This window comes from Phodopus roborovskii, unplaced genomic scaffold (assembly GCF_943737965.1).
Source record: "Phodopus roborovskii unplaced genomic scaffold, PHOROB, whole genome shotgun sequence".
Classification (NCBI taxonomy): Eukaryota; Metazoa; Chordata; class Mammalia; order Rodentia; family Cricetidae; genus Phodopus; species Phodopus roborovskii.
Window position 1 is genome coordinate 7,942,111 of NW_026125391.1, and position 14,427 is coordinate 7,956,537.

The following is a 14,427-nucleotide window of genomic DNA, read 5'->3' on the forward strand; positions in this document are numbered from 1 at the left end:
CTCAAACCTGTGCACTTTAAAGTGTTAGTCTTAGTTTTAAATTTCAACATACATTTTAAAGCACTATACAAGTGTTTTGCATATAAAATGATATAATTTTCAAAGACAAAGAAGACCTCAGTTCTGCTCCAGTTATGATGATCTCAGGTTCTCATCCGTGAGGGTGGATCTCTGGAGACCAGAGCTGTTTCCAGTGACATGATTCATTGCATTCACAAGTTTTTGGTCTTTGAATTTGACATACTATGTCATTGTTGTACACGTGCCATAATTTATTTAATATAATGAATGGCTTCCAATTCAGCTAACTACCTACTCTTTGACCTTGGGCAAATGATTAACCTCTGGGACCTTGGTTTTCTCTTATTACCACATCCTGACCTGGCTTCTGATGCCTCCTTCTTTAGCCTTAGATGACTATGATTCACTCTCACCTGACACACTCACATCTGAGAACTAGCAGCCATCATTTTAGTTCTCTAAAGGAGCAAAAGTCCCTGAAGGTTTGCACAAGTGACTCCTGTTGAATGGTGACCTCAGAGAGGATCTGGAGCTTCTATGTGTATTTCACCCTCTGTTGCTGCACAAAGCCACCTGTTGTGTTGTAGGATGCATGGGGCTGGGTATCTTGAAATATTTCACAATCTGCTGAATTCAGAACTGATGATTCAAATCTATTTGACTAGGATTCTACTGAAAGCTGTTTTCATGAAATCACTATTTTGTGAAACAAATTGAGTTCCACAATGGGCTAGGTAGTCGGATGTGGTAGGCAGGATCAGGTTCAAGTGACATGTTACTTCTTCACATAGGCAATGCCAGCCTGTGGTTGTATGACCCACAAAACCTCAAAGCTTCAGTGTACACATAACTCAAAGACATCTGTCTAACAATAAGTTCTCTTTATTTGAAGGATTTATTGCTGTTCTTAGTTGTGTGTTTGTTTGTGTGTCTGTGTGTGAGTATGTGCACATGTGCTGAGGAGGTTCTAGGGATCCTCTAGAACTAGAGTTATAGATGATTGTGGGCCACCCAGTGTGAGTATTGGGAACTGAATTGGGGTCCTCTGCAAGAGAACTACACACTGTTAACTGCTGGGCCATTTCTTCAGTTCTCATATTAGCCTTATTCTGTATAGTTAGTTATCTTCAGCAAACCTCAAGTTTTCCCTGCTTTGAGGCCTCATAGATGAGATGAAGAGGCAGTGTGTTTAGCTATCTCTCATGGCATGGAAGTTTCCTACACCCTGAAGGGTACCCAGGCAGAATCCTCCAGACTCTGCAGTAAATGCCCAGGAGATCTGTGTCTGAGTCACTAGCCTTTAACCCATTGGCGTGTTGCTCAATGTTTCAAATGGTGATAAGATCTTGTTATTATCTTCATAACTTTATTTTGAGGTGTGGCACTGTGATCAATGAGGGACCTTGAACAAAATTTTTTCTGAACCCTAATATTTTAATGGTAGCTTTGAGCTAATTAGTCAAAGACCACATCTGCATCAGAGGGCATGGACTTGAAGCCATTGCAGTTTAAGTTTGTTTTACTACCCAAGCTGTGGCTGAACAAAGCCAGCTGGACAAAACTTAAGTTATATGTGCAATCTAAATCATGTTTGAAATAACATTTGAGAAATGTAGCATTCTTGACAAACAGGCAGTATTAGCAACATGAATTCTATATGCCTTAGGAACAAGTTCTTGTGTAGGGTCTTAGGCTGTGGGAACATTCCCTAGGCTTATGGTGTGACCTGCAGAGCATAAGACATGAGCTTGTAATGTAATGAGTTTAATCAGGCAGAAGGAAAGTAAAGAAAATAGTATTTTAGGGAATAGTTTATATATTTGTATTATGTCATTAGAAAATAATATGGGATGTAGCTAGATCTTTACCAAATCCAACACTTGAGAGTTTGAGCCAAGAGGGTCAGGAGTTTAGGTTCATCCTTGGTTTCACAGTAATTCCAAGGTCAGTCTCAGCTACTTGAGACCCTGTTTCAAAGCCAAACAAACAGCAAACACAGCAATGCACCAGTAACTACCGAATGGGAACTGGCTGGAAAGGGCCTGTTCTCAAAGTTTGGGCTGTGAGGCTAACATTCACAAATACCTGCAAGTCAGCCATGAGTGGAGGTCTAGGCCTGAGGCCTCAGAGTGGGAATTCCTGCTGTGACATACTACCCTGTCCTTCTCTTTGTTCTGTTTCCTGTTAACTCACTTTACCCTGCTCTGCAGTCTGTAACCTGTCACCATCCCCCAGTGTGCAGTCACCTTGCTTTGAAAGAGCAGTCTCTGCTTCCTTATCCCCAGGCACCGGTCCACAGTGTCTGGTTTATTTTTGGAGATGATGTCTGTGGTATCATTGATGCTCCATCCTTTGAACACTCACCATCACCCTTTGTCCCTGTGTACCTGGGCTGTGTGGGCTCTGTCTGTGTATATACCTTTCTATCTTCAGTTCTACTCCTCCGCTGGCTTGCTCATCTTCCTTCCAGGCCACCCTTCCTCATCTTTCTTTTCATGATCTGTGTGCCCACCTGCCACCAAGCAGTTTTTTAAGGGACACCATTTTTAATTGTCTTCTTGTTATCACACATTCTTTTGGATCACATCCATCCCCGTGGTAATTTAACTGCCGTGCACTGGCAAGTCTCAGTTTCATAATCTATCCCTTGAGCTCAAGATATCTTTGACTTGCCCAGTTTTGACTTATGCCTATCGCGAGACCCTTAAACTGAACAAGTTCAAAAACATCAAAATAAATAATAGAAGATAGCCATCCACTTCACTCTCTCCTTTCAATCATTTCTGCTATTGTTCTGCCTTGTAACTGCTCACCAGGGCTGTGAACTCCCAAGGCAGGAGTCGTGCTGATAACTTTCCCAGGATGCCTCTTGCAGTTAATCCCTCTCCAAGTCTGTTCTAGACCTGCTCATTCTTTTATCACTATTGCTCCTTAAGACCGCGTGGACATGTTTTTTTTTTTTTTTTTTTTTTTTTTCCCAGGGACCAGGTCTTTGCTTCTTCAGAAGGCTTCCTTCGGCTGGGATATTTGCCTCTTCTGTGATATTTTCCTTTATTCTGCTGACATCCAATGGCATTTCATGCTCACACACACACCACAGATGTTGCCTACTTTGCAGGATGCTGTCTGACCTCCTTTTCTGTGTCCTTGTCCCTGTTCCTGACCCTGTTGCCTCAGCCTTCCAAATACTGGGATGGTAGGTATACTCCACCATACCCAGTGGTGTTCTTTCTTGAGCTTGGACTTTGGCCTCTGTTCTTTAGACTTTTTGCTACAGAACATCCTTGGGCTCAGCTTGGTCTCTTGGCATCATGTTCCTGTGTCAGCTGTAAGAACTTTTCTCCTGACATCATGTTTCCCCATCCTTTCAGCCGCTATTTCACTAAGCGCTGCTTAGTGCTTTCCTTGCCATGACAGAGGGCTGGGCCACTTTGCCCACGCTCCACCAGTGGCCTACCTGGACCATGTCCCGCAGACATTTCTGACCTAATAATCAGGCTCAAGGATGGCTATGTGAGTGATGCAATTAGTTATCGCCGTGTGCCTTTAGCAAAAGTATCTCAGATAGCTTGAGAAGAGTGAAGGCTTCTTTTGGCTTGTGGTCTCAGTTCATGGTTGCTTGATCCCATTGCTTTTGGACCTGTATGAGAGTATACTGTGATGGGAATGTCTTGCTAAGGAAATAACTTACTCATGGCATCTGAAAAGTAAGGTGGAGGAAGTGTGGGGGGGGGGGCTGAGATCTCAGGATCTCCTTTAAAAGCATGCCAGAACTCGTAGATAGGTCACATTTTTTAAAGGCCCTGTTGCTTCCTAAGATCATCTCAGGATGTGATGCTTTTCCAAACCATGCTATGACAAATGTACCGGGGCCACTGCTTCTGGTCTACTTTCCTACTTCTCTTACTTCCCTTATGCCATATCATATTCTTGCCTAAGAATTAGGAACTGTGAGCCAGGCGGTCGTGGCACGCACGTTTAATCCCAGCACTCAGGAGGCAGAGGCAGGTGGATCCCTGCAGTCTGCAGTTTGGTCTTGGTACACAAGCCATCCTTGAGCCATGATTGTCTCATTCTGAACCCAGAAGGAGGAGGCTGTGGCTTGCCTCTTACACATGATGCTCTAAGTTCAACCCTTCTGCCAACAAAATAGAGGTTTTTTTTTTTTTTTTTTTGTGGCACAATCACATATTCATTCAGGCTTTTATTTTTGCTTCAGGTTAAAAAAAGTTAGTTTAAAAAATAAGTAAAGACAGGATAAACAAGTGTCCTTTGTTCTGGACAAATTTGTCATTACTGCAAAGGAATGCACAGCAGTAGTTTCATAAGAGGAGAGCCTTGTGGTGAAAGGAAAAGATAAGAAGAAAGATAAACTCAATCTGAAGTTCATTCACTGTATGTACCCTGCAGTAAAAGCCAGAGCCAATGGCGTTGCCTGTGTGTTCAGTGGATGAGGGTGTTCAGTGGATGAGGAAGAAGTGACTTTTGACCTGCAGGTATGAGGCAGAGTGTGACTGGGTAGGAGGTGAACATTCGGAAGGCACAGCATCGCCACAGTTGATAAATAGATAAGGGCCTAAAGAAAGACAGTGCTGCTGATGTTAGCATTTCTACTTTGGTTTTCATTTATGCCTCCATGTTTGAGTACAGCTGAGCTTGTCATTTAATACCAAAGGATTCGGAATTTAAAGGTTGGGGTGACATGAGTGTGGGTGACTTTGAAGCTCCTTCTTCCTGAGTTACTTTCTAAGGTAATGTGGATGTTGAGAACCACTTCTGGATGGGAGCTGTCTACTGGTGCTGGATGGTTCAGGGCCGTAGTCAGAAAGACTGTAAGTCGCCTGAGCGGCTGAGTCACTGGAAATGGCTTTTGATAAAGTGTGACTGACTGTAAGTCTTCCTTGACTTGCTGCACACAGTCTTTACTAGTACAGAAAACACAGTCTCACCTGCTCTCTCTGATGCTGGGACAAGAAACCTGAAGCAGTTCACCTGGTGTCTACAGGTGGCATTGCTATCAGCAGACAAGCCAGAATGGTTCAAGTTCTTTGCCCTGTCTCTGCCCCTCTAGTGCAGCAGTTCTCACCCTTCCTAATGCTACAACCCTTTAATACAGTTCCTCATGTAATGGTGACCCCCAACCATAAAATTATTTTTGTTGCTGCTTCTTAACTATAATTTTGCTACTGTTATGAGTGTAATGTAAACACCTGTGTTTTCTGATGGTCTTAGGTGACCCCAAAGGGCCCCCAAATAGGTCATGACCCACAGGTTGAGAAACAGTGTTCTAGGGCACTACTGTCCATTAGTCCTGCAGGTTTTATCCTCCTGAATAGTCTCAATTCTCCTCTGTTACTGCTTGCTTCTTTTCTCACGTTAGGATGCAGTTACTTCTGGTCACATAGTGTTCAGTGGCCTTGCATGTCCATTATTCATCTGCATCCTTCCTTTAAAGAAGTGTGGGCTGGTGAGAGGGAGCAGCCGGTAAAGGGATGTGCTGCTAACCCTGACAACCTGACAACCTGCACCTGATCCCCAGGACTCACAGGGCAGAAGGAGGGAACCAATTCCTGAAAGTTCTTCTCTGATCTCCTCACCTGTGCCATGGTAATACACACAATACGTACATATACATACATACACATACAGACTCACAGAGATACTTACACATATATACACACAAACACACACACACAGGCAAACACATACACAAACACACACACACAAACACACAAAATACTATTTTTAAATAAAAAAATTTTTATACACACACAAATACACAATGCAATTTTAAAATAAAAATAAATGTATTAAAAAGAGATAAGTACATGCAACATTGAAGAATGACAAGTTATAGTTGGCTATAGTCTATGAATAAGCATTTCTATCTGGAAACCAAAGGAGTGAAATGAGGATGTTAGGTTTGTGGAGGTAACCCACACATCATTGGTTTGAGCTTGGAGAACTTCTGAACAAAAGGAATTATCTTGATGAATTTCTGTGTTTGGTTAGTTATATCTAAGGAAAACTGAAGCGAGGAAGAGGAGAAGTCTGGGCCATCACTCTTCCTTTGTAAAATTTTAAATATATTAGAAAAAGAACTCTGCCAACTTTGCAGTGTTGTGAGTCAACACCACACAGGCTGTTTTATGCCCCTTTCAGTTAACCTCCAAGGGCACCATTGAGCACTCGTTTATTTTTGCTCTTATTTCCTGTCCCCCAGTGATGTTTGGCTGCCCTTTGATGTCTTACTTATTAACTTCAACCATGTAGTTGAAAGGAAAATTTTGAGACGCTGGTTTTGCAGATAAGTAATAGGCCTCCCCTCCTCAAATGTGCCTGTTTCTGTAATTGTCATATGCTTGCTTCTATTTCTGGTTACTCATGGGGTCAGACTAGTTGCAAATAATAGGTTGTCTTTCTGTCCTTATTTCTTCCTTTCCTGGTTATGCAGAGGAATTTGCTTTCCTTTAATAGCTTGGATGGTCAAAGTCACCGATAGTTATGTGAGCTTCTAGTGGAGGTTATGCATGGGTACTATGTATATCAACAACTAAAAATGTAAGCAGATTTCATTCCAAACTGTGTAGATGTGCTCATATTTACAGAGATTGTTTTAATATTCTGTGTCCAAAGAACTACCATATCTAGTATTTGCTAAATGCCTTAGGGTCTCAGAAGACAAGACAGTTGCCTCTGAAACCATGTTCACTTTACAATTTTCAGTGCCTAGTGCACTCAAAGTGATGGAAGTTTTTCAGTTAACTCCTGTGGAAGTATTATAAGCAAAATGATTTTGATTATAACAGACTTTTTTGTTGTTGTTGTAACAGAACATATTAAACTATCATGTCACCTGGACTTTTTTTTCCTGTAGTTCTACACAGAATTGCCTTTGATGCAAATCTAGAAAACAGATCAAGTTGTGTTATAAGGTAGTTTATTCAAGCATGGTGCCAACTGAGTACAAAGTTTCCCTGTGTGGAAAAGCTAATGAGTCTTACCACCCTCCTCTGGATAGAATGAGTGCTGGGCAGTTTGATTTATTAATAGCACTGCCCACCCTGTTTCCACACAGCAAAGGCTCTGTTAAAATGAAACACCCTAGACACAGAGTCATACAGTGAAGTAGAAACTGTTTAGTCATATGGTAAAGTATAAACTGTTTACATGGAAGAGATTGCTACAATTCTGTTTACATTTTTATTTATTGTTTTACATTCCTTTTTTATTGATTCTCTGTCTTTCACATCAAGTTTCTCAATCTAATTCATTTCCCTGAACCTTTGTATCCACCCTCTGCCTTTGCAACACCCCCCACACACAATAAAATAAAACTTAAGAGGAAAAAAAGGAAAAAGTTTCATCTTAGAAGCTGTAGTGTGATACAGCGCGTCTCACAGTAAACCCCTTTGTCCATATATCTTTACTTGCAAACTTCTGGTCTCTGCTGCCCTACTGCTGCTGGGCTCTCACTGGAACTCCTCTTTCCTCTTGGATATCCTGTTGTTGTCCTGTGTCATGGAGATCCTGCAGCATTGAATCTGCAGAACTGGCCCCTTCACATGCACCAGCGGATCATAGATGGGGTGGATGTTAGGTTGGGTCAACCTTAGTTCTGGGTCTGGGTGGTTGCAGTGCTATTCATCCTGCCAGATCTCCCCTGTCCTCACCCCAGGGTGAACTCTCCAGCATTGCCCTGGCAAGTTTACCCCTGAGAGTAATGAGCGAGGGGCAGAGCAGTTCTGCTGCTTTCATGGCCTCAGGATTGGCTCTCCCACGCCTGGATCTTCAGGGCCAGCTCTACTGTGTTGCCCAGGTGAAGCGTAGGAACCACTCTCTGAGTGCTGCTGGTGGTGAGGGACAGGGATAGGTCTTCTTCTCTTATGACCTCAGGGCCAGCTGTCCTACCTGCCACAGGCAGCAAGGGGTGGGGCGGGGGGGGGCATCTCTCTCAATCCACATCACCATATAACAGATGGGGCAGCGCCAGATCTCCCATGCTCATGTTCTCAGAGCAGGTTCACCCATACTCTTGTCAGCACTCAGGAAAGGGGGCCCTGCTATTCAAATGCCTGGGTACCACAGTAGAGCTGACCCTGTTGGTGGAGGCACAGGTGAGCTGGCCCTGAGGATGTGAGAATGGGATCGCTGGTCACACCCACCGTGCCTGCCACGTGGTGAGTGAGAGCCAAGGAAAGATGCTTCTCTTCCTCCCCACCCCCTCAGACTCCCTCCACAACTCCTGACCCTCCTGACTCTACCCACCCCCATCCCTGTCACCTGTGGTGGGCAAGGGGACTGACCCTCCTCCTTACCAGCTGCAGGCTTGGTGGGCCCTGTACCTTGCCTGGGCAGCACAGTAGAGCTGGCCCTGTTTATACTTTTAAAGCAAACTTAACACACGTTACTGCCAGCAGTCAGTCCGTTATCTGCATTTCAAATGTGGTTCTTCCAAGGATTCTGCCTCTTATTACCATTGAAAACCAAGTCTAGTGAGAAAATATGTCACTTGCCTATAAATAATATATGATAAAAAGTAAACGTAACACAAATAATTCACTTTCATGCCAAACTAAGACTGTTATTTTTTTTACAGTTTTAGTTGTTTAGTCATTTTGAAGTTCAAAGGAAAACTTCACTTAAAACTCTTACTGTTTTAAATATGAGTAATGTTTACTCCCCCCAATCTGAATATAGAAGCTGGTCTCTCTATGCAATAGAGAAGAATATTTTATATAACTGACAATTGATTTTGTTTGTATATTGATATGCACATGAAAAGTTCCATTCAAAAATATAGATAATATTTTGGAATCCATAGACTATTGTCTAATTTTTATTATAAATAATAATGTTTATGGGATTATCATTATCTATTTCTTTACTAAGTGTCCATAAGGCTTTACAGATGGTACAATTACGATTTTATGTAAATCTCTGAAATAGAGATGAGGTCATTTATACAAAGGAGATAATGGGAATATAAATGTAAGTTAGATGATTATGTAACCAGGGAGAAAATCTGTTATGAAAGTTATTAATTAACCTGAGAAACCTAGAGAGTTAATTCTGAACCACTTTCCCTGTTTTACTGTATTATAAAATAGTCATCACTCAAGCTTTCTTTCTCACATCTGCTATGAAAGGAATTATTTGCAAGTTGTCATCAACTGGGTTAGGGAAATGAGCTAAGACCCTGGGTTGCACTTGGCAGAATGGTGAGCTGGCCTCCATATGTACAGTGTTTGTCCAAGTGACCCACAGTGGTTTTGATGCTACTGAGTTCTCCCAGAGAACTCTCAATAAGTTGTTTCTCAGCGAGTCTCTCTGGGGAGGGCTTTCTATGAAGGCTGTCTGAGAGCAGACCAAATAATTGAACATGCTTCTAATATCAGAAACTTCTGTTTTTATGCTACAGAAAGTTTCAAGCATGAACTGTGACAGCAATAGGAACTCCCATCTCTGTACATATCTTTGTATTTTTTTAAAAAATGTTCTTTCTGCTTCATTGGTCTTAATTGCAGTGACTAATAGTCATTGGAAACCATGTGTTTTCATGTATTGTAATTGCTGACCTTGGTGTGGAATTCAAGTGGTTTTGTATGCATGCCTCAAACTCCAATGTGCAGGTTTGAAAAAGAGGCTAGAGAGGAAATAATACCACTCTATTAGAAATGTGAAAGATATGTACCTTGATAATACTGAGTAATGAAATCATATTCTAGAATAAAATAGAATAGAAGACACAGTTCTTTGTATTTCTTATCAAAGTTTGAGTTGCTAATAGGTATGCTTTGTTTTTAAAGAGCACGAAGGATTAAGTCACCTGGGAACATGATAAAAAGAAGGGCTAGAAGGGCAGTCACAAGCCCATGTTGTTCAAAGCTTGCCCCAGTACCCACAAGAGAGCTTGTGTTGTTTTAGTGCACTACTTCTGAGTGACCAAATGACTCTGGAATGAAGGTATCTTACAGTGTGAGTGTGCTTTCATTTTACACACACACACACACACACACACACACACACACACACACACACACACACGTTCAGAATCTGCAAACACACTGTCACATACCAGTGTGACAGCCCAGACCCTCCTTGCTCACACTTAATCCTCCCACATATTTAGCTACCGTGCTAACTACTTCTCCACAGTTTACCGGATGAGACTTGCCGAAATTGAAAAACAAAGGTGATGCAAATGTCCGTGCAGGTGCCTCTCTATACATCATCCTGCTGGCTTTGTCCTATTTATCCCTCTCTTTCCAAAACCATCCTCACACAGAGCACTGCATAAATGAAGGCAACAGTGGTGGGTCTCTCCTTAGCTAGCCATGGCTCCATAGCACTTAAAACTAGGCCTCCTTAAACACCTTTCTCTGTAGCCAATGCAGATCTCTGGCTCCACTTAATTGTGTAATTCTGTGGCTTTATTTTATTCTTCATAGTTTACCTGAGTGATTCGCACACCATATTAAAGTGTCTCCAGTTTATGTTCCATGGTGAGGACTCTCCTAGTGTCCTGTATGACAGTTCTTTAGCAATCCCTCCATTGATGGGCTTCCTTTGCTAGCACAGCTCATGTTCTAGCCTTTTCCTACTTCTCTATATTTCTGTGTTGAGAGCAATTTTAGGCTGGGCAGTGGTAGGGCACACCTTTAATCCCAACACTTGGAGGTAGAGGCAGGCAGATCTTTATGAGTTCCAGGTCAGCCTGGTCTATAGAGTGAGTTCCATCCAGGACAACCAGGGCTGTTACATAGAGAAACCCTGTCTCAAAAAAATAAAAAAATCAAAAGTAATTTTAGTAGTTCGCTATTCAGCTCTTTCTATGCATCTTAATTTAAATAGTTTTTTTTTTACTATCTTAGTTTCTTAGATTTAATCATTCAATAATATATATCTATTTAAAGTTTCATGTTGTATGGGATTATATATGTATGTGTGTGTATATATATGTATTTATATAATTTGTATTGACTAATTAAAATGAACAAGTGAATAAATTCTTCTATGAAAATGCTATGTAAAATTTATGAGCACCAAAATTTAATGCTTCAACAGATTTTGGCTATCTTTCTGAAATAAGATATGTTTCAATTTAAGTAATATATATAAATTCACTTTTATGAATTATAGTTAATAGATGAAACAAAGGTTGATGATATATATCTGTACTTTTCATGTAAATGCTTTCTTTATAGTGCCATCAAATCAATAAGATGCAGAAAAATATATAAACTTTTGCATAGCTTGTTAGTAACTGACTCTACTTTCCTTCTTAAAAATATAACATTTATATGTATTCTTAGGAGAGTTTCATACATGTATTCAATGCATTTTGACCACTCTCATTCCCCTCCCCCCGCTCCTCCGGCTCACTCCTCATGTCCCCTTCCATCTTCATGTCTTTGTACATATATATAATCTGCTGAATGTAGTTAGTGCTGCCCTTATACACATGGGTGTGGACGAACTGGACACACCCCGAAAGAAAACCGACTTTCTCTCCTAGCAGCTACCAACTGTTGGTGGCTCCTTAAGTAGGTGTGGGGGCCACATGTTCCTTCTGAATCCATGCTGGAATTTTGAGTGTGTTTATTTTGTGTAGATCGTATGCAAGCAATAGCCCAGTCCTCCCTGACCTCTGGCTTTTAAAATCTGTCCACTCCCTTCTTCCTCTATGTTCTCTGGGCTGTTGTCAAAGAGTGTGTGACAATGGTGTTTGATTTATGGCTGAGCACTCTGCAGACATGGAAAATCTGCACTGTGACAACTGTACTATACTAACACTGCCATCCTTTGCTTATCTATTCTATGTAATATTATTATTATGTCTCTGTATTTTTATTAAACTGTGGAATCACAGTGAATTTCAAACTAAGGTAAAAAGATCTGCCTTTTTCTTTTAGGAAATTTACCAGTGGTGTGGTTCCTCATGCAACAAATACGAGCGCCTGAAAGCAAGCCAGGTTGCCACTGGCATTCGGGACAATGAAAGGAAGGGAAGATCTCAGCTCATTGTGGTGGAAGAAGGAAGTGAGCCCTCAGAGCTTTTGAAGGTATTGTGATTGTGTGTTGAAAAGTCTCAGTCATGTGTGTGTGTGAGAGAGAGTGTATGCGAGAGAGTGTGTGTGAAAATATGTGAGAGTGTGTAATGTGTGTGTGTGTGAAAGTGTGTGAGTGTATGTGTGTGAGAGAGAAAGATACAGAGAGGATAGGGGGAAGGGGTGTGATCAAACATATTTTCAAATGGGGATCCTAGGCTAAAACCATTTTAAAAGCTCCATGGTTATATAAGTCATGGCACCATGAAAATTCAGTCAAACATGGTTTCTCTCATGAGCTCTTGATCCTACTTATATGTCTTTTTTCCTTTTTCCAATATTGGTGCTTGGACCTAGGGCCTTGAGTATGCTAGGCAAGTCATCTACTACTCATCATCATATGTTTTGAAGTGTATAATAATTTAGTCATTTAGATTTGATTACTTTTAAAATGTACTAATTTTCTTTAACTTAAAATGCAGCTGGAAGAATAGCTCAGCAATTAAGATCACTGACCGCTTTTCCAGAGGACTAAGATTTTATTTCCAGTGCCCACATGGTTGGGAATTACTACTCATAGCCATCTGTAACTTCAGCTCCAGGGGATCCAATGCCTTCTAGCCTCTCCAGGCATCAGGCATGCATATGGTATACAGATAATACAGTCAGGCAAACATCAACACACACCAAAACCAAAAATAATAAAATCAAGTTTTAAAAAAGAATGGAAATTCTTGTGCTAACGTGTTAAATACAGCAATATTTTATATATAAGACAAGCCAAGAATCTTGTCTTGTAAATAGGATATTTGTGATTTTCTATACTTTTAAAATGAATGTGGAAGTCTCCATAGCGCCCCAGAACTAACCCTTTATGTGTTGACTGGTTTTGATGTCAACATGACATAAACAAGAGTCATTTGGGAAGAAGGATCCTCAACTGAGAAAATGCCCCCGCCAATTCAGCGTATGGGCAAGCCTGTGGTGCATTTTATTAATTGATGATTAATATGGGTGGGACCATCCCACAGGGCAGGCAGGGGATTGTACCACATCTAGGTAGGTGGTCCTAGGTGGTGTAAGAAAGCAAGCCATGTGGAGCAAACCTGTAAGCAGTGATCTCCATGGCTTTCAGTTCTTGCCTCCAGGTTCCTGCCTTGAGTTCCTGCCATGACTCCGTTTCCTGATGCGTATGATCGGAACATGTAAACTGAGATAAACCCTTTCCTCTCTAAGTTGCTTTTAGTGATAAAAACCCTAACTAAGACACTTTACTGTCACACTGACCTCTGATTTACTTGTGACACAGTGACACGGCTGTGCGTGCTCACACTTGGTGTCCTTGCTTATTGTGATTCTTTCAAAAAAATTGAAAAAAGAAAAGTTAAATATCTTACATATTGTATTATACTGTTAAGATATGAAAATACTAATGGGAGGGAAATGAAACCTAAAAATGCAAATTTAACTTTGAAGTAGTAGAGAGCAGTAGAGTTCCCATTCCTAAGATGCTGTCTGCATTTCAGAGACTTCTGTTGGGTTCATTTCTAAAAATACATGCACTGTGTCTCCACTCAGTGCATTCAGGGTCTGTGCTGCGTCCTCAGCTTGGTTGGGAAAATTACAACTTTAATTTTCGTGCACTTGTGACCGTGGCATTTCCTCAAATTGTGAATGTAACAAACCAGAGAAGCACAGTCCTGTGACTATTTAGCCTAAAAATATCAGTTAGCTTCATCACAGCTTGGTAGGGTTTTTTTTTTTTTTGGTTGTTTTTTTGTTTTGGTTTTTGAGACAGGGTTCTCTGTGAATCTCCTCTAGCCATCCTGGAATTCACTCTGTAAATCAGGCTGACCTTGAACTCAGAGATTCACTTGCCTCTCCTCCTGAGTGCTGGGATAAGAGATGTGTGCCACAACCACCTAGCGTTAGTTATTTTTGATATCTTCTGTTCAGTAAAGTAATGATGTTCAATGAGCTGATGAAGAAGCTGATTTTTTTTTTTTTTTTTTTTTTTTTTTTTTTTGAGACAGGGTCTTTCTACCTAGTCGTGGCTGCCCTGGTATTCTCTCTCTAGACCAGGCTGGCCTGGAACTCACAGAGATCCTCCTGCCTCTGCCTCCTGAGTGCTAGATTAAAAACATATTCCATTATACCTGGAAAAAGCTCATATATTAACTGACTTCTTACAAATATATTTAGGGCCTGGGAAAGGCATAGTAAATTGAATCTCTGAACTCAGAAGATGGAGGGGAGAATCAAGAATTCAAGGGCATTCTTGGCCACATGGCAAATTCAAATCCATTCTGTACTATAGGAGAGCTTGTCTCAAAACAAAACAACAACAAATAGGTAT

At 41.1% G+C, this 14,427-nt stretch overlaps 1 protein-coding gene across 1 annotated transcript in view; it reads left to right on the forward strand.

Annotated features, from left to right (window-relative positions):
• Scin (scinderin) overlaps positions 1 to 14,427 on the forward strand; it is a 69,760-nt gene that overhangs the window by 15,552 nt on the left and 39,781 nt on the right. Inside the window, exon 4 of the mRNA XM_051175072.1 lies at positions 11,937 to 12,086. Within this exon, the coding sequence (XP_051031029.1) occupies positions 11,937 to 12,086 (150 nt within the window). The remainder of the gene's footprint in view (positions 1 to 11,936; positions 12,087 to 14,427) is intronic.